At 45.7% G+C, this 24,514-nt stretch overlaps 2 protein-coding genes across 17 annotated transcripts in view; one reads left to right on the top strand and one right to left on the bottom strand.

Moving 5' to 3' along the window:
- CKB (creatine kinase B) overlaps positions 1 to 24,514 on the bottom strand; it is a 202,401-nt gene that overhangs the window by 145,147 nt on the left and 32,740 nt on the right. The gene's annotated exons all lie outside the window — the stretch shown is intronic.
- Positions 1 to 24,514, top strand: part of KLC1 (kinesin light chain 1) — a 73,388-nt gene that overhangs the window by 37,573 nt on the left and 11,301 nt on the right. For 4 of the 16 annotated variants that reach the window (XM_050798396.1, XM_050798402.1, XM_050798404.1 and 1 more), the window contains exons 6-14: positions 3,496 to 3,583; positions 4,171 to 4,272; positions 7,932 to 8,105; positions 8,241 to 8,340; positions 10,514 to 10,563; positions 10,651 to 10,718; positions 12,364 to 12,472; positions 14,376 to 14,537; positions 21,809 to 21,939. In XM_050798396.1, coding sequence (XP_050654353.1) covers positions 3,496 to 3,583; positions 4,171 to 4,272; positions 7,932 to 8,105; positions 8,241 to 8,340; positions 10,514 to 10,563; positions 10,651 to 10,718; positions 12,364 to 12,472; positions 14,376 to 14,537; positions 21,809 to 21,939 — 984 coding nt within the window. Of the gene's footprint in view, positions 1 to 3,495; positions 3,584 to 4,170; positions 4,273 to 7,931; positions 8,106 to 8,240; positions 8,341 to 10,513; positions 10,564 to 10,650; positions 10,719 to 12,363; positions 12,473 to 14,375; positions 14,538 to 19,710; positions 19,762 to 20,364; positions 20,953 to 21,808; positions 21,940 to 24,514 lie in introns of those variants that run through there. The other 12 variants (XM_050798403.1, XM_050798400.1, XM_050798405.1 and 9 more) reach the window with 8 other exon arrangements.

Below are 24,514 nucleotides of genomic sequence, written 5' to 3'. Positions count from 1 at the left end.
GGGCGGATCATGAGGTCAGGAGATCGAGACCATCCTGGCTAACCCAGTGAAACCCCGTCTCTACTGAAAAATACAAAAAATTAGCCGGGCGAGGTGGCGGGCGCCTGTAGTCCCAGCTACGCGGGAGACTGAGGCGGGAGAATGGCGTGAACCCGGGAGGTGGAGCTTGCAGTGAGCTGAGATCTGGCCACTGCACTCCAGCCTGGGCGACACAGCGAGACTCCGTCTCAAAAAAAAAAAAAAAAAAAACATTTTATAGTCCTTGGTACCTGCTGCCAAACTGCCACTCAGAAAGGCTGTGCCTGCCCATGCTCCTGCTGCACGGGTGCCACCCTGGAGGTGGGGGGGCTCTGTTCTGTTGGTGGAGGTAGAGTATGCATTGTGTTTTAATTTGTATTTCTCTGATTATGTATTTTTAATCATTTGCATCCTTCTGTGAATTTCCTGTTACCTTGTACATTTTTCTGTTAGGATTTTAATGCATTAGGATTCTATTTTTGTTTTCTTTTGAATTTGAGTTCTTGGTGGGCTTCTTAAGCCCCCTTGATTTAACAAATCGCAGTGTGCTGGTCCCACTCCCAGAGTTCCTGGATCAGCAGGGCTAGGGTAGTTCTGGGTTTCTAATAAGTTCCAGTTGAGGCTGACTGCTGTTGGTTTGGGACCGCACCTGAGAACCACTGCTAATTAATAGTCCCAGACATTTTATAATATGTCATTGTTTACAGAAGTGCTTAGTATATCTCATCCCATTTAATTCTTTTTTTTTTTTTTTGAGGTGAGGTCTCGCTCTTGTCCCCCTGACTGGAGTGCAGTGGCGCAATCTCGGCTCACTGCAATCTCCGCCTCCCAGGTTCAAGCAATTCTCCTGCCTCAGCCTCCCAAGTAGCTGGGATTACAGGCGACTGCCACCACTCCTGGCTAATTTTTTCGGTTTTTACTAGAGACAGAGTTTCGCCATGTTGGCCAGGCTGTTCTCAAACTCCTGACCTCAGGTGATCCACCCACCTCAGCCTCCCAAAGTGCTGGGATTACAGGCGTGGACCACTGTGCCTGGACATTTTTTTTTTTTTTTTTTTTTTTGAGACAGAGTCTTGCTCTGTCACCCAGGCTGGAGTGCAATGGCACCATCTTGGCTCATTGCAATCTCTGCCTCCCGGGTTCAAGTGATTCTCCTGCCTTGGCCTCCCGAGTAGCTAGGATTACAGGTGCCCACCACCACGCCCGGCTAATTTTTTTTATTTTTAGTAGAGACAGGGTTTTATCATCTTGGTCAGGCTGGTCTCAAACTCCGGACCTCAGGTGACCCACCTGCCTTGGCCTCTCAAAGTGTTGGAATTACAGGGGTGAGCCACTGTGTCCAGCCTCGTTTAATTCTCATAACACTTTAGGTAGCTTATTTTATTTTATTTATTTTTATTTTTTTTAGACGGAGTTTCGCTCTTGTTGCCCAGGCTGGAGTGCAATGGCACGACCTCAGCTCACTGCAACCTCTGCCTCCTGGGTTCAAGCGATTCTGCTGTCTCAGCCTCCTGAGTAGCTGGGCTTACAGGCGCCTGCCCCACGCCCAGCTAATTTTTGTATTTTTAGTAGAGACAGGGTCTCGCCATGTTGGTCAGGCTGATCTTGAACTCTTGACCTCAGGTGATCCACCCACCTCGGCCTCCCAAAGTGCTGGGATTACAGGTGTGAGCCACCGTGCCCAGCCTTGGTAGCTTATTTTTAAATTGCATTTGCTACAATTCTCCTGCCTCAGCCTCCCGAGTAGCTGGGACTACAGGTGCATGCCGCCACGCCTGGCTAATTTTTTGTATTTTAGTAGAGATGGAATTTCACTGTGTTGCCCAGGCTTGTTTCGAACTCCTGAGCTTAGGCAGTCTGCCCGCCTCAGCCTCCCAAAGTGCTAGGATTGCAGGCGTGAGCCACCGCACCTGGCCACTACTTTTTGGAACTCCATTTTGTACTTGCCGACTTTCACAAAAAGTTTGAGGCAGCTTACAATAGCATGTGATAGGATGAAAAAAGAAACAACAGTATATTAATACTTGGCCAGAATTAGTGTGCTTCAGAGGTTCTAGAAGCCTTATTAGTCTTTCTCACGTTCTGCAGGGCAAAGCCTTGCCAGGCAGTTACTACTACTCAATTGAGAAAGATGTGTACTAAGTCTCAAAAGCAAATACTTGTTTTCAGTCATATCAGTAGTGAGTAGCATGCTTAAACTGAGAGTTCCTGGTTCTGGGGTGTTGCTGTTTTACTCCAATCAAGAAAGATTCTTCATTCCTCCATACTGAATAAAATGGAGGCAGATTGGGTACCAAATTCAGACATGGCAATATATTTACTTTTGTTTGCTGTTTTTTAAAAGGCTTTTTCAGTATACATGTAGCATATCATCTTACAGCAAGACTGTGCCAATAGATCACATACTTGCTTTGTAGATGGGAAGGCTGGGACTGCGTGAGGTCTCTTAATGTACCCAAAGCTGTGTAGCCATTAACTGGCAGAGCCCAAGCTCAGACACTAGAATTAATTCTGTCTGATACCAAATGCAAGCTCGGTCCATTATTCCAGATTGTTGCACTTACTCTGTGCTGGCCAACTGGCATAGGCATGACAACACTGTAGTGTGGGGCATTATCTTCCCAGTGGCCTAGATGGGAAGGTCAAGTTTGGAAGCTAGTTGGGTCTGATTCCAGAGTTCACCTTGCCAGTCTGTTTATTGATGGATTTCCTTCCAGTGTTTTTTCCCCCACCCATAAGCTTGTGGTTTTTCTTTCTTTTTTTTTTTTTGAGATAGAGTCTCGCTCCGTTGCCCAGGCTGGAGTGCAGTGGCGTGATCTCGGCTCACTGCAAGCTCCGCCTCCCGGGTTCATGCCATTCTCCTGCCTCAGCCTCCCGAGTAGCTGGTACTACAGGCGCCCGCGCCCACACCTGGCCAATTTTTTGTATTCTTAGTAGAGACGGGGTTTCACCACGTTGGCCAGGCTGGTCTTGGTCTCCTGACCTCGTGATCTGCCCGCCTCAGCCTCCCAAAGTGTTGGGATTACAGGCGTGAGCCACCATGCCTGGCCTCTTAAATAGTTTAAGCTTAACTTTTTTTTTCTGTAGTTGAAAATTACATTTAAAAAAGCTGTAATGAGGCCGGGCGCGGTGACTCACACCTGTAATCCCAGCACTTTGGGAGGCCGAGGCGAGTGGATCACAAAGTCAGGAGTTTGAAACCAGCCTGGCCAACATGGTGAAACCTCGTGTCTACTAAAAATACAAAAATTAGCCAGGCGTGGTGGCAGATGCCTGTAATCCCAGCTACTCGGGAGGCTGAGGCAGAGAATTGCTTGAACCCAGGAGGCGGAGATTGCAGTGAGCCAAGATGATGCCACCGCACTCCAGCCTGTGCAACAGAGTGAGACTCCGTCTCAAAAAAAAAAAAAAAAAAGCTGTAGTGATCTACATCTGAAACACTTATCTAAAACACTTAATGTGTGTTTTTCCATTTAGGGATCAGAATAAATACAAAGATGCAGCTAACCTACTGAATGATGCCTTGGCTATTCGTGAGAAAACTTTGGGCAAAGATCATCCTGCGGTTTGTATATCAAGTTCTTTCATTCTTTTTATATTTTATTTTCACCATGTATTTCTTTTATCCAACTCATTTTACCATTAAACTCAACAGGGAAAGTTTAAGCACTGCCTTTTCGCTAGATGGTGCAGGTAGGAGGTCCTCACTTACTCAGTGCTAGTGATAGGCCAGAGCACATCTAATTTGTTTATGACCCCTCCTCACATGGATCACCAACTATTTTTTGATTGTAAATCAAATTGCATGTCCTTCTAGAAATTTTTTTCTGAATAATTACATTGTCTTCATTAAAATCTGGTCAGATTTGCATATGAATCTGTTTTGGTTGGCTTTGTGGCTTCCAGGGAAATTTTTTAAAAGTCGGTATTATGTTTTTGACGTTGATGTGTTTAATTTTAGTAGTCTGCAGTATTACTTTGTATAATCTATACTCCAGTGAATTGCGCTTTTCCTTTTAACTGAAGTCATAGTGTTCTCTCCGACTAAGAGTGCTTTACTGTATAGATTGAGTATAAATGAGTATGTGGTGTATAAATGTACTGTATTTGCTTATCTTTTACCATTCTTAGTGGTTCTCTCCGTGTTGACAGGTGGCAGCGACTTTGAATAACCTTGCAGTCCTTTATGGTAAAAGAGGGAAGTACAAAGAAGCAGAGCCGTTGTGCAAAAGAGCTCTGGAAATCCGAGAAAAGGTACAAAAGAAGGGGGCAGTCGTTGTCTTTGAGATTTTTGTGTGTGTGTGTGTGTGTGTGTGTGTGTGTGTGTGTGTTTTATTTATTTATTTTTTGAGATGAGTCTCGTTCTGTCACTGGGCTGGTGTGCGGTGGCGCGATCTCGGCTCACTGCAACCTCCACCTCCATGGTTCAAGTGGTTCTCCTGCCTCAGTCTTCCAAGTAGCTGGGACTACAGGCATGCAGCACCACACCCAGCTAATTTTTGTATTTGTAGTAGAGATGGGGTTTCACCATGTTGGCCAGGATGTTCTCGATCTCTTGACCTCCTGATCTGCCCACCTCAGCCTCCCAAAGTGCTAGGATTACAGGCATGAGCCACTATGCCCAGCCCTGTTTTTTGTGTTTTTAAAAATTTTTCAGTTTTAGGTTTTGAGAAATAACCACTGTGATGTGTTTTTAACTGACTATTAGCTGGAAACAACTCATTTAATTAGCGAATAGCCCACAAAAAGCCAGATTGGCCCATACAAATCAGCGTGGCTCATGCCTGTAATCCCAGCACTTTGGGAGTCCAAAGTGGGGGGATCACTTGAGCCTAGAAAGTTCAAGATCAGCTTGGGTAACATAGTGAGACCTCGTCTCTAAAGAAAAAAAAAAAGAAAAGAAGGTCCAGTTATGAAACGTGTGCATTTAGAAAGGTGCAGTCCTGAGTCTGGTGCCGTCCAAGGTGGCCTAGAAGTGATTCTGATTGAAGAAGACATGTCTAAGGACTAGAGATGGAAAGCCTGGGTGCATTGCATTTGACAGTGGAACATGTGCTTGTCATTAAGAAAACCATGATAGTTTAAAGATAAATTTACCGCCGGGCGCGGTGGCTTACGCCTGTAATCCCAGCACTTTGGGAGGCCAAGGCGGGCGGATCACAAGGTCAGGAGATCGAGACCACGGTGAAACCCCGTCGCTACTAAAAGTACAAAAAATTAGCCAGGCGCTGTGGCGGGCGCCTCTAGTCCCAGCTAGTCAGGAGGCTGAGGCAGGAGAATGGCGTCAACCTGGGAGGCAGAGCTTGCAGTGAGCCGAGATCTCGCCACTGCACTCCAGCCTGGGGGAGAGAGCGAGACTCCGTCTCAAAAAAAAAAAAAAAAAAAAAAAAAAGATACATTTGCCAAATACGCTTTATGAAGCTGAAAAATGAAATAATTATTATAACTAAAGATTAACTCAGAGCTATAGATTGAGTCAATGTCATGTATATTTAATACCAGCTGCTACAGTTTATGGTAATTAGGTATTGAAAAAATATAACGTAACTTGTTGATTTCAGCAGTGCTCTGTATGACAGTCTCTTCAGATGTTACAGAGATTGAGGTATCAGGTCTGTCTGATGAGTAACCACAAATTGTTTTTTTTTTTTCTCTGAGACGGAGTCTTGCTCTGTCGCCCAGGCTGGAGTACAGGGGCACAATCTCGGCTCACCGCAGCCTCTGCCGCCCGGATTCTGGGGATTCTCCTGCCTCAGCCTCCTGGGTAGCTGGGATTACAGGCATGTGCCACCACGCCTGGCTAATTTTTGTATTTTTTAGTAGAGATGGGCTTTCACCATGTTGGCCAGGCTGATCTCGAACTCCTGACCTCAGGTGATCCGTCTGCCTCAGCCTCCCACAGTGCTGGGATTATAGGCATGAGCCACTGCGCCCAGCCACACAAATGGTATTTTAACTTGGTATTTTTAGTGATTATTTATCAGTGATTCTTATCAGTTAATTTTGAGCCACATGGCAAGGAATTGGGGGAGAAAGAATGAAAAGGGGCTCCTTATCAGATTATACAGGTAACATTACATTAAGCCGTCAATCTGCATGTTTCTGAAATAGAATGGTCGAATTTGGGGTGGGCTGGAGTTAAAGTCAGGGACAGCACAAAAGTACTAAATCAAGAATTAGGAACCATATAAGATGACCTGCCAAATTCATTCATATATTTACCCTTTCATTCATTTCGAGCCCCCTGCTTAGAGTTGGTGATTTACAGATCAGAGATGTAGTCCCTCTCACTAGGACACAGTCCACTGGACAGACTGAGGACCGCAGAGGGCACAGCAGCGTCTAGAATAGAGAGCTCTGGGAAGACATGGAGTGCGGGTTCCTGCGGGCCACAGCCAGGGGATGTTGGGGATGGTTTCTCAGGGAAGGTTGGTGTTGGAACTGCACCTTGAATAATTGAGTTAAAAATGTCCTAGGCAGGGAGAGGTAGGGAATGCAGAAAGGAGTAGAGAGGCAGCTTACCTCCCTGCGGACCACATGTGTAAAGGCACAAAGCAGGGAGAACTCATCACTTGTTCAAGGTACTGAAGGAGGAGGTTAGTGTTCATTCATCCATCTGTGTGCCAGGCACCTTTTTAGATGCAGGGATTACACCGGTGAAGAAAAGAGACAAAGAATTTGCACTCTTGGGGCTTACATTGTAATAAAGAATATTCAAGGTAGTTCAGAACAGTGATTCTTACAAAGAAAGAACAACCAGGTGATATGCCTGTGAGTTCACTAGGTGAGGTGGGGTGAGGGCTCCCTTAATTTGGTATAGGGAGGTCCCCTTTGAGGGGAACTGAAGAGAACCCTGAAGGATAAGTCATTGCTAGTGGGGAGGGCTAGGAGAAGAGTGTCCTGGGCAACTGGGACAGCTGTGGGCTCCTCCAGAACCTGGCAGTAAAACTCGCATAGCCCTTACAAAGCCCATTTTCCTTATCTTCAAAATGTGCCTAATATGTACATTTGTACACAGTATAATAAATGTACATAAAATGTACCTACCGTGAAGGATTACTGCAATAATTAATGCAGCTAAAGAAAATGAGCGGCCGGGCGCGGTGGCTCACGCCTGTAATCCCAGCACTTTGGGAGGCCGAGGCGGGCGGATCACAAGGTCAGGAGATCGAGACCACGGTGAAACCCCGTCTCTACTAAAAATACAAAAAATTAGCCGGGCGCGGTGGCGGGCGCCTGTAGTCCCAGCTACTCAGGAGGCTGAGGCAGGAGAATGGCGTAAACCCAGGAGGCAGAGCTTGCAGTGAGCCGAGATCGCGCCACTGCACTCCAGCCTGGGCGACAGAGCGAGACCCCGTCTCAAAAAACAAACCAACAAACAAGAAAATGAGCACAGTTCCCTCCCTCCCCTCATAAATAAGAATTTGAGGCCGGGCGCGGTGGCTCAAGCCTGTAATCCCAGCACTTTGGGAGGCCGAGATGGGCGGATCACGAGGTCAGGAGATCGAGACCATCCTGGCTAACGGTGAAACCCCGTCTCTACTAAGAAATACGAAAAATAGCCAGGCGAGGTGGCAGCACCTGTAGTCCCAGCTACTCGGGAGGCTGAGGCCGGAGAATGGCGTGAACCCGGGAGGCGGAGCTTGCAGTGAGCTGAGATCCGGCCACTGCACTCCAGCCTGGGCGACAGCGCGAGACTCCGTCTCAAAAAAAAAAAAAAAAAAAAAAAAAGAATTTGATAAATTCTGGTTATTTTGTTATTACATGGTGTGGGGAGCCAGTTAAGGATTTAAATCTGAAAGTGTAGCACAGTCGTGCTTATGTTGAGGAAGATCATAATGTGACAGTAGGGTGGAGAATGGATTGGATGGGAGCAGAACAAGTGTCTCTAATACACTGTTTTTTATTCCCAGGTTTTGGGGAAGGATCACCCCGATGTTGCCAAGCAGTTAAATAACTTGGCCTTACTGTGCCAGAACCAGGGCAAGTATGAAGAAGTAGAATATTATTATCAAAGAGCCCTCGAGATCTACCAGACAAAACTGGGACCTGATGACCCCAACGTGGCTAAGACAAAAAATAACCTGGTGTGTTGACTGGCATAGCATTAGGGAGGTGGCCAGGAGTGCTTTCTTCCCAAGCCCAAATACTTCTTTAACTGTAGGTTAAAATTATGCTTTATTTACATCTGAAAGATAAGAAATATTTTATTTTATTTTAAGGCATCCTGCTATCTGAAACAAGGAAAGTTCAAGCAAGCAGAAACACTGTACAAAGAGATTCTCACTCGTGCACATGAAAGGGAGTTTGGTTCTGTAGATGGTAAGAAATATACTCCCGTCTCAAATGAATTTCATTGTATAATGACTTGACTAATAATATACTAATAGTATTAGTTACTGTTTATTAAGCACTTAACTGTGTACATTATTAAGCTAAATAGTTTAAATGTGTGATTTTACTTGACTTTCACAGCAGTCCTGTGCAGCGGGTCAAACATTACCCCATTTTAAAAGCAAAGATACCACAGGCCAGGTGCGGTGGCTCATGCCTGTAATCCCAGCACTTTGGGAGGCCGAGGCAGGCGGATCACGAGGTCAGGAAATCGAGACCATCCTGGCCAACATCGCGAAACCCCGTCTGTACTAAAAATACAAAAAATTAGCTGGGCGTGGTGGTGGGTGCCTGTACTATAGTCCCAGCTACTCAGGAGGCTGAGGCAGGAGAATGGCATGAACCCGGGAGGCGGAGCTTGCAGTGAGCCAAGATCGCACCACTGCACTCCAGCCTGGGCAACAGAGCGAGACTCCATCTCAAAAAAAAAAAAAAAAAGCAGCAGCAGCAAGGACGCCACAGACTAAGTGACTTGCATGAGGCCTTGTAACTGAGAAGCAGTTAGACTGGGATTGCAGTGCCCAGAGCCCATATCATGTCCTCATTGCAGAGACTTACACAATTCACACAGAAATGGAGACGGGAGCATCACCCACATCCATCTTCACGTCCTCACTGCAGAGACCTACCCAATTCATGCAGAAATGGAAAGAGGAGAATCACCCAAATCCATCTTTTCACATTTAATGTCTTTCCTTCCTTCTGTGCCTTTGGTTTACAGATTTCAAACCATACCGTCCATATCATCATGTATACTGCTTATTTTCTTTACATTTTTAGTGTGAGTACCTTTCAGTCATAAAAATATTTTCATAAACATGATTTTTAAGATGGCTTTTTCCCCCATGGCATGGGTCTGTTGGTTGTCTAGAAACTTGGGTGAGTGTTCCGAGAAGATGACTTAAAATGATTATTGATTTGTATGCTTTCTTTCTTTCCTTCTTTTTCTTTCTTTCTTTTTTTTTTTTTGAGGCGGAATTTCGCTCTTGTTGCCCAGGCTGGAGTGCAATGGCATGATCCCGGCTGACTGCAACCTCCGCCTCCTGGATTCAAGTGATTCTCCTGCCTCAGCCTCCCGAGTAGCCGGGATTACAGGCGCACATCACCACACCTGGCTAATTTTTGTATTTTTAGTAGAGACAAGTTTCACCATGTTAGGCTGGTCTCAAACTCTTGACCTCAGGTGATCCTCCTGCCTCAGTCCCCCAAAGTGCTGGGATTACAGGTGTGAGCCACTGCGCCCAGCCTTGATTTATATCTTTTCTACTTTTGCTACCAACATCTTACTACTTTTTCTTAGACTATTGTTTAATGCTTTTGTTTAGCGCTCACATTCTGAATACTCCCTTGTGCTACTTGAGCAGCTAACATTTTAGCGGTTACATTACAGGGTCCTAGCATTTGTTGGGGTGTCTTGACAGTTGATCACCTGTCTCAGAACATTGATTCTGCACCCTGTGTCTTAACCTGTTGCTTGGTGTCCAGCTCTGTCTTCCATAGACTTTTTCCTGCAGTGTGAACTTAATCTGTCCATGCTGTAAGTAGTAGTATCTAACAAGGATCGTATAAAAAAGAAAACAGGCTGGGCGTGGTGGCTCACGCCTGTAATCCTAACACTTAGGGAGGCTGAGGCAGGTGGATCACTTGAAGTCAGGAGTTTGAGACCAGCCTGGCCAACATGGCGAAACCCCATCTCTACTAAAAATACAAAAAAATTAGCTGGGCGTGGTGGCGGGTGCCTGTAATCCCAGCTACTTCAGAGGCTGAGGCAGGAGAGTCGCTTGAACCCAGGAGGTGGAGGTTGCGGTGAGGCGAGAGCACACCACTGCACTCCAGCCTGGGCAACAGAGTGAGACTCCATCTTAAAAAAAAACAACAAAAAAAAGCAGCCACCGAGGCTTAATGACTTCTGTTTTACTTAGCAGGCTCTGTTATCCTTCATTTGTAGTATAAGTTAAGTATCCATTACCCAAAGTGCTCCAACATTTGAAACTTTTCGAGTGCTGACTTGACCCTCAAAGGAAATTCCCCTTAGAGCAGTTCAGATTTTGGAGTTTTGGATTAGCGATGCTCAACCTGTATGCTGTGTTTTCTTCCCTAGATGAAAATAAACCCATCTGGATGCATGCTGAAGAAAGAGAAGAATGCAAAGTAAGAATGTATTATTTTGAGATTTTCTAAATTGTATATCCTGCATTCAGGATAGTTATTCATTTGAAATTGTTTGTTGTAATTTAGGGAAAGCAAAAGGATGGGACGTCTTTTGGAGAGTATGGCGGCTGGTACAAAGCCTGCAAAGTTGATAGGTATGTCTGGAATCGCGTTTGGCTGGAAAAACTGAAAAGCAGGGGGAAGGTAATTGTGTTCTACAGGGCAGCTTATAAATGACCGATGTATAGTGTTCCTTAAGTGCACAGTCCCATGTTTTCCCCAAATTCCAATGTAAAAAACCCCACTAACTTTGTAAATGAGATCATTTACATGTATAAAACCCACCATCATATTAGGCTGGTGCAAAGGTAATTGCCTTACTTTTACATTTAATGGTAGAAACCATACAGCAAATTCATGACAAGCGTGCCAGCGGGCCTGGGAAGGCCAGCCCCTCACACACAGCACTGGAGACACAGATCCACACACGCTTCTTTTCCTCATGGCCCATGGGGCCTTGTCCTCTGCAGAGGGAAGTGTAGGCCCCTCCATGGCCAGCCCTAGAGCCTTGCCTCTTGGGCCTGAGCCTGTGCCGACTGCCATCTGTGATGGCTGCCGTACCTGGGTCCAGGTGGCCCACCTGTTTTACTGCCTTTCCGCTCTTTTTTTTTCTTTTTTTGAGACGGAGTTTCGTTGTTGTCACCCAGGCTGGAGTGCAATGGCGCGATCTTGGCTTACTGCAATCTCCACCTCCCAGGTTCAAGCGATTCTCCTGCCTCAGCCTCCTGAGTAGCTGGGACTACAGGCGCCTGCCACCATGCCCGGCTAATTTTTGTATTTTTAGTAGGGACAGAGTTTCACCATGTTGGCCAGGGTGGTTTTGAACTCCTGACCTCAGGTGATCCACCCACCTTGGCCTCCCAGAGTGCTGGGATTATAGGCGTGAGCCACCGTGTCTTTCCATTCTTAACTTTCCTCATCCTTTGAGACTCAGCCTACCATTCATCTATTTTCAGAAAACTCTCGGAACCCTCTCCAGGGCTCCCATAACACTTACCATAGATTACTTGTTTCAGAGACATAGAAAATAGCTTATTTCTGTACCCAAAATGCCTATTGTAAGAAAGTGAACAGAAATCTCTCGAAGTACTTATCTATGCTAAAATGAATCTAGGTTTATTTATAATTTTTTTTAATAAGTCTGCTCTATCAAGAATGCAGAAACATCAAGCCTAATTATACAGTTTGAAAAATAAAAAAGAACACAGAAACACAGCCGTCCTCTCGGCCATCTGCTTATTGCTTCCCTGGTACATGAAGCATTTATCCTCTGCCCTCACACCCCACTGATAGGGAGGGTCTGCTTTGCTCTCTTCTCCCCTGTACTTGAGGGAGACGGGAGCACGTGAGCAGCACCATGCAGAGCACTGTTTGTCATTATTGCCAGTGCGGACCAAGGTGTCTCCAGGGAAAGCATGCTGATCACCACACAGACCTGGCCCAGAAGTTTCTGTTGACAGAGTGGCCAGTGGTCTGTGAGAGCCGCCTCAGCCTGGATGGGGTATGGTGTTAGCCTGGCCTGAGGGGGCTGTGTACAGGAAGGGCCAGGGTCATAGGAGGCAGAGCTACTTGAGAAGGAAGAACTCTTCATAATTTTACAGTTTCAAAAAAGTACAAGAGAAAGTTAAAATATAGTCAAGCCAAAACATAAATCTGTCAGTCCTTCAGATTATGTGCTGTTGATAGTGGTTGTTCACAGCTTATATGTCACAGTTCTATATGTCATGTGCTTTCTTACAGTCCAACTGTTACAACCACTCTAAAAAACCTTGGGGCACTTTACAGACGTCAAGGCAAATTTGAAGCTGCAGAAACATTAGAAGAAGCTGCCATGAGGTCTCGTAAACAGGTCAGTCATACTTCTGTCCTTAACCGGCCCTTGGGAACTTTGAATTTAATGGTTCTCTTTTACATGACTTTTGTTGAAAACTTGATTTAGAAATAGAAAATGTTGATTATTTTGGTTTGAACAAATAAAGTTATATTGTTTAAAAGAGCGTGAAGCCGGGCACAGTGGTTCACACCTGTAATCCCAGCACTTTGGGAGGCCAACGTGGGCAGATCACCTGAGGTCAGGAGTTCGAGACCAGCCTGGCCAACATGGTGAAACCCTGTCTCTACTAAAAATATAAAAATTAGCCTGGCGTGGTGTGGCACATGCCTGTAATCCTGTAATCCCAGCTACTCGGGAGGCTGAGACAGCAGAATCGCTTGAACCTGGGAGGTGGAGGCTGCAGTGAGCCGAGATCACGCCACTGCACTCCAGCTGCCTGGGTGACAGAATGAGACTCCATCTCAATTGAAAAAAAAAAAAAAAAAAAAACCAAAAAAAACCAAAAAAAAAAAAAAACCAAAGGCGTGAGACTGGGCGCAGTGGCTCACACCTGAATCCCAGCACTTTGGGGAGGCCAACGTGGGCAGATCACCGGTGGTCAGGAGTTTGAGACCAGCCTGGCTAGCATGGCAAAACCCCATCTCTACTAAAAATACAGTGCAGTGGCACAAGCCTGTAGTCCCAGCTACTCGAGAGGCTGAGGCAGGAGAGTTGCTTGAACTCAGGAGGCAGACGTTGCAGTGAGCCAAGATCACGCCACTGCACTCCAGCCTGAGCAACAGACGGAGATTCCGTCTCAAAAAGTAAATTAAATTAAAATAAAATAAAATAACATGAATATGACCCCAAAAGCATGAACAGCAAAATAAAAACTAGGTAACTAGATCTGTTGGATTCACCAAAGTTAAAAACTATTGTGCATCTAAGGACATCATCAAGAAAGTGAAAGGGGCTGGGCGTGGTGGTGAGCACCTGTAATTCCTGCACTTTGGCAGGCTGAGGTGGGGGGAATCCCTTGAGCTCAGGAGTTCGAAACCAACCTGGGCAACATAGTGATACTATGTCTCTACAAAAATTTTTTAAAAAAATTAGCCAAGTGTGTTGGCCCATGCCTGTGGTCCCAGCTATTTGGTAGTCTGAGGTGGGAGGATCGCTTGAACCCGGGAGGTGGAGGTCACCACTGCACTCCAGTCTGGGCAACAGAGAGAGACCCTGTCTCAAAGGAAAAAAAGAAAAAGAAAAAGTGAAAGGACACCCATGCAATGGGGGAAGATATTTGCAAATGATGTATCTCATAAGGTTTTGGTATCCAGAAAAAAAGGCAACCCAATTAAAAAATGAGCACAGGACCTGAATAGACATTTTACTGAAGATGATAGACAGATGGTCAACAATCACATGAAAAGACACTCAACATCTTTAGTCATTATAGAAATAGTAACTGAAGTCACAGCGAGATACTACCTCATCCCCACTAGACTGGCTATAATAAAAAAGAGAACAAATGGAAAATAACAGGTGTTGGTGAGGATGCGGAGAGGCTGGAACCCTCATGTCTTCTTGCTGGTGGGAATGTAAAATGGTGCAGGCACTGGAGAAGTTTGATGGCTTATCTAAAAGTTAAACTTAGAAAACCACATGGCCCAGCCGTTCCAGTCCTAGATACAGACCCAGAATGATTGAACATGGACACACACCCTGTGCAACCCAAGCCCCGTCACTGTTCCCCTAAGGGGTCCTTTGTGTTTCTCTCGTTTCCCGCCTCCACCCTCACCTGCTCCAAGGAACCACTGTTCCAGTTTTTTTCCCTCCAGTGATTAAGAACTGGTATTTTGTTTTCTAGCCAAGTATCTCAGAAATACTTAAGAAAATCTGAAGTGCTAATGGGTCCAACCATTTTCCCTTGCCTGGCTCACAGGGTCTTGACAATGTTCACAAACAGAGGGTGGCGGAAGTGCTCAATGACCCTGAGAACATGGAGAAGCGCAGGAGCCGTGAGAGCCTCAACGTGGACGTGGTCAAGTACGAGAGTGGCCCTGACGGAGGGGAGGAAGTGAGTATGAGCGTAGAGTGGAACGGGGTAAGTACAGTACACAGCGGGCACGTGCTCCGGGAGGCGCCCCCAAGTGGCGCTTGCCAGGCCTTCCTCCTGTCTCATGTGCTAGACCTTCTGCTTTTGTCAAATTAAGTGCCAATTAAGCTTTCTGTAAGTTCTTTACTTCTGCTAATACTTAAGTCTGTTATTTGTTTAAAGTGGTAATTTTCTTCTCAGGAATCCATGAAAGCTGTTTGGCTTAACTTTGAGCACTTAAATGCTGATTGAGTGTCCTGGCTATTTAAAGCATGATCCCTCTCTGGTTTCATTTTAATATCAGGATCAGTGTGGCAGGTAACTAACTCGCTTCTTTAACTCACCCATTTCATTGCTAACTCCAGTGCTCCTAACTTCACTGACCAGGCTGCTCTAGATTTTGTTAGAATGAGTTGAAATGCTTTAAAGGGAGATGCTGTGTAAGTAGAATTTGTTTTTAGAAAACGGGTCAGAACCAAGAGCTTAGGTGGCTGCTCTCTTGATGTCCTGCGCGTCCTGCATTTCACCTGAGAGGGTGTCCAGATCTTTGGGGCTCTTCATGGTTGCCAGCCCCCATGTGCCTGAGAGGCTGCACAGGCCCCTCTAGGTTTTACTGGTTTGCCCCTGGAAATTCCTCACCACTGCTGTTTATCCAGTGGTTGCCAAAGACCGTGTGGCCTTCTGGACATTTTTTCTCCAGTGAATTTTTTAGCACATGGATTTTTTTTTTAATACACAAGCTGGTGTCTTTGGTATTTTGCTTTTGTCAGGGAGAGTTGAAGGCGGCATTTGACTCATCTAGGGGCACAGTTGGTTTTTTGAAGTTGCCATAGTGCAGTTTGATTAGTTATAATTCTACACATGTTCTGCCAAATTGTAGTTTTGGGCCTTCTTATAATGTAAATCCTTTTATTCTTTAAGGATTTTCTATAGCTATAGCAATTTGGTAGGAGCTAGCATTCTAAATAAATATTTTATAAAAAATGTTAGTAGCAAAATTTGAGGGAGAACATTCTCTTTGACTGTCTTTATCTGGCAGCTTTCTTGCTTTGGTTTTTTTTCTGTGCCAAGACAACCAATCAGCATCAGCTTTGCCCACTCAGCCCCAGTGGGGCAGTAGTCTAAAACTGAAATCCTGGCCCGCAGGCCTCCCTGTCGCCCGCATTCTGTCAGAACTGTGTACTGTACTCTTCTCTTGGTTGCTGTCATACCTGCATGCTTCGTATAGAAGGGAAGTCCTTTATCTAGGCTCTAGGAGCCAGGGTGCAGATTGTGATACTCTTGAATGAAGTTCTGGAGGAGGTTTCTCTTGAGACAGTATTTCTAGGTCCATGTTGACATGAAATCATCTGATGATAAAATTGTGACAATTCAGAGCTCTGTTACCATCTTAAAGATGGACTCGGAGAGGAAGGAGAACTGCTCGTGTGCACTGCAGCGGGTTCATGTGCAGGTGTCCTCGTCACGTGTCCACTGCAGCGGGTTCGAGTGCAGGTGTCCCCGTCAGGCCCGCGGGCTGGAAGTGTCGCTGCTGTGGATGAAGCAGCTGCCCCTCCGCGTGCCTGCTGATTTCCTCCCTCCACGCCTCCTTTCTCACTCTGGACACCTGATTACATGTACACGCCTCCTTTCTCACTCTGGACACCTGATTACATACACGCTTCCTTTCTCACTCTGGACACCTGATTACATAGGCCGTGCGCAGGCTGTGTTTCCGGTGTGTCCCTTTCGTGAGCAATATACTTGGTAGCTCTGCAGCTTCGATGGAATTCATCCCAGGATGCGTTGGCTATGGGTGATCTACCAAAACAATCTGAGTTTTAAATTGTCCAGTGCAGTGGTTCCTAAACTCATTTTGCGCATGGAGGCAGCCCCGTCTTCAGATGGAGTCTTAGATAAAGTGAGTGAATTCACTGGGCGGGCCGGCTGAGGCTGCCTCAGAGTCTTCACAGGAAGACCTTGGCCCCCAACCCGATCTCCTCACAACCCTTAAGGTTCTGAGAAGGCAGAATGCTGAACTCGACCAACTTGTGATTTTCTTTTCTTCCTCCTGAGACAGAGTCTCGCTCTGTTGCCCAGGCTGGAGTGCAGTGGTGCTGTCTTGGCTCACTGCAACCTCTGCCTCCTGGTTCAAGCAATTCTCTTGCTTCAGCCTCCTGAGTAGCTCGAATTACAGGCGTACGCCACCATACCTGGCTAATTGTTTTATTTTTAGTAGAGACGGGGTTTCACCATGTTAGCCAGGCTGGTCTCTTAACTCCTGACCTCGTGATCTGCCTGCCTCGGCCTCCCAAAGTGCTAGGATTATAGGCATAAACCACTGACTTATTTTTTAAAAGGTAGTGAGGGCAATATGCACACAGGTATTAATTTTTAGTCAACTTTATTGAGGGATAATTAGAGACAATAAAAGGGGCCCATATTAAATGTTGTTTGATTTAGATATTAACACAGTGCAGGTCAGCACATTAGTTTGTCTTTATATGGATGTTAGAACAAAGTTTATCATGCTGTTTCTGTTTAAGTGAAGATTTCTCTGAGATTGCACAGCAAACTGTTACCACTGTAGTCACTTATTTGTGTACGTCAAGATTTTTTTCAGTATTATGCAATTAAGTTAAAATAGACAAATACATCAGGTGTTGTGGTAAATGTTAAGGCTATACCTTGCCGGGCGCGGTGGCTCACACCTGTAATCCCAGCACTTTGGGAGGCTGAGGTGGGTGGTCAGGAGATCGAGACTATCCTGGCTAACAAGGTGACACCCCGTCTCTACTAAAAATACAAAAAATTAGCCAGGTGTGGTGGCGGGTGCCTGTGGTCCCAACTACTCGGGAGGCTGAGGCAGAAGAATGGCGTGAACCCGGGAGGCGGAGCTTACAGTGAGCTGAGATTGCGCCACTGCACTCCAGCCTGGGTGACAGAGCAAGACTCCGTCTCAAAAAAAAAAAAAGACTATACCTGTGGCCAGGTGCCGTGGCTCATGCCTGTAATCCCACCACTTTGGGAGGCCAGGGCTGGTGGATCGCTTGAGTTCAGTAGTTTGAGACCAGCCTGGCCAACATGGGGAGACTCTGTCTCTACTAAAAATGCAAAAATTAGCCAGGCATGGTAGCAGGCGCCTGTAATCCCAGCTACTTGGGAGGCTGAGGCAGGGGAATTGAATCCTGGAGGCAGAGGTTGCAGTGAACCGAGATCGCGCCACTGCACTCCAGCCTGGGTGACAGAGCAAGACTGTCTCAAAAAAAACAACTATCCCTGTTACCTATAACTTCAGATTTCAAATTTTTGGATTTTATAAAGCTAGCTTTATTGTTCTTGTTTCGTTTATTAGAATAACTTGTTATATATTTATAGTGAGAAAATGTGATTTCAATTTTATTTATATATATATATATATATATGAGACGGACGTCACCCAGGCTGGAGTTAAGTGACGCAATCTCTGCTCACTGCTTTCCAGGTTCCGGCGATTCTCCTGCATCAGCCTAAAAGGCATTTTAATGCTTTTTAAAAGGTTGAAAACTACTACCATAGGGAAAAACATTGTGCTCCCTGTTGGGAAGTCATAGCTTCAGCAGAAGTGACTGCCAGGAATGAATGTGACAGCTTTTGATTAAGTTATAATAACCACATACACCAGATATTGGGCTCAGTTTTTCAAAATATTCATAAGTAACATTTAAAACAGAGTTATGTGGTCAAAGAAAGGACAAACTGATTAATGATAATCGTCCCCTGTGGGTCCTGGGCGTTGGTGTCACACAGAACTGAGAAGGAAAGCAGGTGGTGACAGATGCTGGTAATGTGCAGGGAGTGTCTGGATCGAGGTCTCGACCTGGTGGGTGGTTTGTCCAGGGAAGGACAGTTCTCTCCTTTAGGTACACACTGTAGGGACTGTGATTAAACTACTTGACAGCGGTACTTCTGTGACCTCGTTTCGTGTGACACATGCAGATCTGGAAGCCGCTGTCACCGTGAGCCTCAGTTGGCTCTCTCTCATGGTCTTGCCTCTGAAAGTGCAGCTGCTTTGTGCACACAAATCCTTTTCTGGATAAAACTGGTGCTCTTACAACTGCTGTCTGTGTGGCTTCATGTTCATGGTGTGATGTGCATGTGTCAGCCACTAGCACCAGGTCCCTGTTGGAATGTGGGAGTCCCTCGGGCTGTTTCATCATTACCCAGTTGTCTTTACGGTGGTCCCATGAGACACACAGAGCCACCCCAGGTGGAGCCTGAGGAGACACACACAGCCACCCCAGGTGGAGCCTGAGGTCCGCCTCCCAGCTGCACCACCTTTGTCTGTCTGCAGGTCACCAGCTCTGCTGGGGCCTTTTGAAGCAGCCTCTCTCCGTCTTGCCATTCTTTTCGCACTGCTCCCATGTTAAGATTTCTACACGTTTCAAATACACTAAATTCTTACCTAGGATTATTGGGGAATGGAATATATTGTTAGAAATAGATGGGGCTGGGCACGGTGGTTCATGCCTGTAATCCCAGGGCTTTGGGAGGCCGAGGCAGGCGGATCACTTGAGGTCAGGAGTTCGAGACCAGCCTGGCCAACATGGTGAAAACTACTCTGTACGAAAAAAACAAAAATCAGTCAGGCGTGGTCGCGCATGCCTGTAATCCCAGCTACTCAGGAGGCTGAGGCAGGAAATTGCTTGAACCCAGTAGGTGGAGGCTGCATTGAGCCAAGATCAGGCCACTGCACTCCAGCCTGGGCGACTGACTCAGAGTGGGGCAGACCCGCTCCATTGCCAACTCCAGGTGCTGATCTGGGTCTGCAGAGGCTCAGGGAGGAGGAGGCAGCTGGGCCGGACCCTAATTCTGGGACTCCTGGGCCCATTGCCCAGCTGTCAGTTGTCAGCTTGCTACTCCAGCAGCTGCAGAGTGGGGAGAGAGAGAGCATGAGTGAGCGTGTGTGTGTCACATGAAATACTTTTGAATCTGAGTGAAATGAATCTTCTGCGTTCTGCCAAGTATTTAGTTCAGGTGTATTATAATAACACTACTGTAGCGTAGCACTGAGTTTTGAAATGAACAGCAAGGGCTGCACTGTTGATGACGCTGTGTTAGCATTTTAGCATCCTTTTTCTAAAGAGCAGCAAAAACTTATGTTTTCTTGTCCTCCCAACATTTTTGAGGTGTTGGTAACAAGTGTTATTTTTCCATTTTAAAGATGAGAAAAATGAAGCTCGGGCTGGTTAAATGACTTGCTCAGCGTCCCATGGTGAGTCCGAGCGGGCGGGGCGCAGGCCCTGCCGTCTGGTGCTTCTGTCGAGACGTCGGCTTTCCAATCTGGCAGGACCCAGGACGCATTGCTGCCTGTGGAAATTAATTTTCTTTTGGATTATCAACTGCATGTTTAAAATGGGCTGTAGACTTTTAAAGTCCGTGGTTTCCTAAAGTTTCTGAAATGTCTAAAATGTGTTTTTAAGAGAATGAAAGTCATACCTGTAGCCTTTATTTTGGTCCCTATGTTTCTCATTGCATAATCTCCTTATGTACAGTTACTTGTAAAGCCTTTTACACTAAGTGTCAAGGAGATTTCTAATACATTGCCAATCTTTACTCTTAAAGTGTTGAAATTTACTTTGCTGACCATTGGGAATGGACCAGTCTGAATTCTATGAAATGCACCATGAGGCCCAGCACCTGCTTTATGCTGGGCTGGTAGAAGCAGGCAGAAGGTCATCCCAGTCCTAAAGCCACTCAGAAGGCTGCTGAGACTTGTGACCTAGAAATACTGTAAGCCAGGCTGCACCATGCAGAGCCTGCTGCCTTTCCTCGCCGCGGTTTCACGTGGGTTTTCTCTCTCCTTTCTGTCTGACAGGCCTAGCCGCCCGTGACTCTCACACTGTCTCCTGCATGATGGGTGGCGCCTCCCGCAGCTTCCCTTCTCTCTCCAGTGCTGCCCGCTGTGTCTAGCAGCCCCCTAGGATCTTGTCAGAGCTGCACCTCTCTGTGAACTGGCCATTCCTTTCGGTGCTGCTGTCCTTTTTGGGGGGTTCCTGATTTCTGTATACATGTAGCTTTGCCAGATATGTACTTAGTAATATAAATTGTATTAATAAAATTCATTTACTGTGTAATACACGAGTTTAAAAATTAAGAGCGATTAGCTGTTCACTCTGATAACAGGTAGTTAAGTGTCACACAAGGTGTTGTTGCAATGGCATGACGGTGACCTGTTGACGTAACTAAGCCTTAGAGCAAGGCATGTGCCGCACGTGCCCCATGGTACTTAGAGCCCTGGGGTTCCTGCTTGGACTCCGGGTCTCCCTAGGATACGCCCCAGTAGCATTTGCTGTGTAGTCTGTGTGTGGAATTTGGGCATTCTGCTTTTCTCTACTAATCTTGAAGTGCTCAGTGATTTGTGTATTTGTGTCTTTCTAACTTCTAATAAACTCACTCCGACTGACCTGTGTCTTGGTGTCTGTCTGCTTGGTAGAACTTCTCTCACTCTTTATCCATGAAACGCCACATGGCAGAGCTGCTGGGGTCATGGGGTGATAGTTCATCTCACCAAGGAATTCCTTCCAAGAAGAAGTGCTGCTGTCTGCACATTTTCTTCACTGTGTTTTTTATTTTCATGTTCAGATTCTGCCAAGTATTTCACTTATTAATACCTGAATCAATTAAGATGAGAGCTGGGCACTCTCCTCCCTACAAGGTTGTCTGAGGATTTTTAGTTATTTGTATAGAATGAGCATTTTATTTAATTTTCCAGCCACCTTTATAGTTAACATTTAAGGAAACTGTTCTGTAAAATTTACTGAAGGAAACAGCACCTCCAACTATTGCATTTAGACGAAACTGTTAAAAGGAAGAGCCTCTGTCAGATCCAAATGGTTTGGGTCCTCTACTGTGTTACTTGGACCAGATGCTTACATATCTGTTAAATGTGGAAGTCGATTTTGATAATATTCCTAGAAGCTGCTTTAATTTTCTTGAGACTGTGTGTCGGCTTTTGTCTCGGAATAGCAGTAGGATTCATATTGCTTTTGGGATGCGATCACTTTTGTTTGAATGAGCTTCCTTATGTCTAAAGGTTTTCATGATCATTGGATTATCTTTAATGAAATTAAAAGTGGATAATGTTTAGTTAAAAGTATGTTTACGTACATGGTAATTGGTGGTTTCTGCAAGACTCTGTCAGCAGTGAGCTGCTGGCGAGCAGGGTGACCGTGGTGGCGCTCTTATTTGCACCCAGTGTGGCTCTTGTGGGCGGGAGGGAGAACCACCTGCAGCTTCACATTTGTTCACGTTTTTTTCAGGATGGCACTGGATCTTTAAAACGCAGTGGTTCCTTTAGCAAACTCCGGGCTTCCATTAGACGCAGCAGTGAGAAGCTGGTTAGGAAGCTGAAGGGAGGAAGTTCACGAGAGAGTGAGCCAAAGAACCCCGGGTAACTATCTCTTCCAGCTCTCCGACTCCCGTGCACGCCGGCCCTGGGCCGCTTCTCTTCCTAGCGCAGCCTTCCTCACCCACAGACACAGGGAAGACACTCCAGTTGGTTCCCGCACTCTCACAATGGAAGGGTTTCATAGTTGCCACCTAGGTTTTTCCCAGGACAGGCTCAGAAATAATTGGGTAACTTCCTGTTAGTGGCTGAAGTGCTAATACCTTTAAAAGAAATTTATGGAATTTTAAAATTCTGTCACATGTTCTAAGAAAGCCTTAGCAATGAAAGTGGGAATTTATATTAAAACATTGAGCATTTTGAACTTGTTTACTTTAGATACGCATTGTTTTTTAAATTAACATTAGTTTAAATTCTTTAAAATTTTTAATCTTTTAGATAAATCAGATGTTAGCTACAACTATATTAAATCTCATATGGCATTATACTAGGGAGAAAATGGTTTCAAATAGCATCAGAACTATCAAGACTTTATTATAAGGAGATTTTCAAAACCTTAGGCTTTTCATATGTTTAAAAAAAGGTTTGAGTCATGAGTCTTAGAGTCTTTAGAAAAATAACATTTAAGTTGTCAAAGGAATTTGGTTCTTAAGATATCCTTTGTTTTTAACATGGTGCACAGAGTTGACAGATCACCCCTGCTGCACTGTCCAGCGTCACTCTGGGCAACTGCTCCTGGCTTGGGCATATTTCTCATGAGGCAGGCTTTTGCCAGCCATTCTGTGTAACTCTGACTTCCTAAATGGTACCGACTTTTTAGAGATTGATTCCTAGTAAAACTACTTTACAAGTGATCCCACTTTAAGTTCTGTAAGAAATCTGATCACCTCAGGATGGTGAAACCGAGTTTTTCTGGAGAACATATTGGAAATATTAAAGTTATGTGCCTCATCAGTTGTTTTGTTACTTTGCCTTTTTTTTTTTTTGAGACGGAGTTTTGTTCTTGTTCCCCAAGCTGGAGTGCAGTGGCACAATCTTGGCTCACTGCAACCTCCGCCTCCTGGGTTCAAGCAATTCTCCTGCCTCAGCCTCCTGAGTAGCTGGGATTACAGGCACGCGCCACTACACCCGGCTAATTTTTTGTATTTTTAGTAGAAACGGGGTTTCACCATGTTAGCCAGGCTGGTCTCAAACTCCTGACCTCAGGTGATCCTCCCACGTCAGCCTCCCAAATTGCTGGGATTACAGGCGTGAGCCACCACATCTGGCCTATTTTGTCTTTTAAAAGCTATTTTTTAAAAAGTATGTCCACTTTTTCATCCCTCTCAGTATCCCTGATGACCGAAGCCCTTAGACCTGCTGCCACACACGGCCAGGGTGCGGATTGGCCAGAGATGGCCCAGCCCCTTGGTGGCAGGGCTCACCTCTTGTCTGCTTGGTGTCCCTGTGGGAGTCTCTGTTGTGGAGGAGACTTCTCTTCATGGCTGTGAGAGAGGTGCAGGCCTGAGGCAAGAGGAGTGATGTGACTTTTGTAAGGAGCTTCTCACAACTGTTTTCCAGCCCGTTTCTGGAGAGGGGGTTTTAGGAGCCCCACAGATGTTCATTCTGAAGACTCCCTGGAAGACCCCAGGATTTGAGGACTGGACTTCTGGAAGTTTATGGGGATTTAGTAGCAAATTGCTTACGATGAAACAAATGAACTCTTACTTGGGGGGAATAGATTCTAAATTGCCTTTGGAATAGTGATCTTATTTTAAAATGTTTACAGATTTCCAGAACCAAAATGATAGGTTACTACCTGCCTCTCGATGAATTTTGAGATGACACGTTTCTTCTTACAGCATTGAGAGGGTCTGAGCAGGCTGCGTGGCTGCTTGGTGTCCCTTCCTTGGAATGATCTGATGAGTCACGCAGCGGCTCTCAGGTCCCCTCCAGGAATTACATGATGCCCCAGAGAGAGCATTCTGGACATTATTTAATTCCTGGAGGGGAACACACTCATTGTTTGAGGTTCTTAAGTTTTGAAGCCTTTTAAGTGCAGAGTCCAGTTCTGGTGCTGAGTGTTGTAAGTTGGACCACACTCCCACATGATAGCTCTCAGAGTTGTTCTGTTTTTTCATGTTTTCTGTCTTTGCCATGATAAAAATATAACAGTGTGTGACCAGCCCCCAGGGTTAGAACTGTGGTCAGTGTTCACGGGGCTACAGCTCTGCCAGCCTGAACCATGTGACATAGATGCACGCTTGCACGGACTAACGTTTTCTACATGACTTTGGAAATTGCATCCCGTAAAATGCATACAACTGCATAATCTTTCCAAATAAGAGTGACTGTTTTTATTAACTAGACAGTAGTCTCAGACATCTTTTGGAGGGTTTTTTCAGACGGAGACTGTGAGGCCCCACCCCTGAGTTTCTAATTCCTGAGTCCCTGATCCTCAGAATTTGTGTTTCACACAAGTTCCCACGGTCCTGGGGCTGCTGACCCGGGGCTGCTTTTTGAGAATCACTGAGCTGGACGTAGCAGGACCAGGGTGTTAGCAGCTTGCTGTTTGGCTGACTCCTAACAGTTATTGGACTGAAGGGTTTGGAATGCCATGTGTTCAAACAAGGCAGTTTGC

The sequence above is a fragment of the Macaca thibetana genome, chromosome 7, assembly GCF_024542745.1.
Source record: "Macaca thibetana thibetana isolate TM-01 chromosome 7, ASM2454274v1, whole genome shotgun sequence".
NCBI lineage: Eukaryota > Metazoa > Chordata > Mammalia > Primates > Cercopithecidae > Macaca > Macaca thibetana.
The sequence above is the reverse complement of the archived record's forward strand: the minus strand, read 5'-3'. Positions and strand labels throughout refer to the sequence as shown.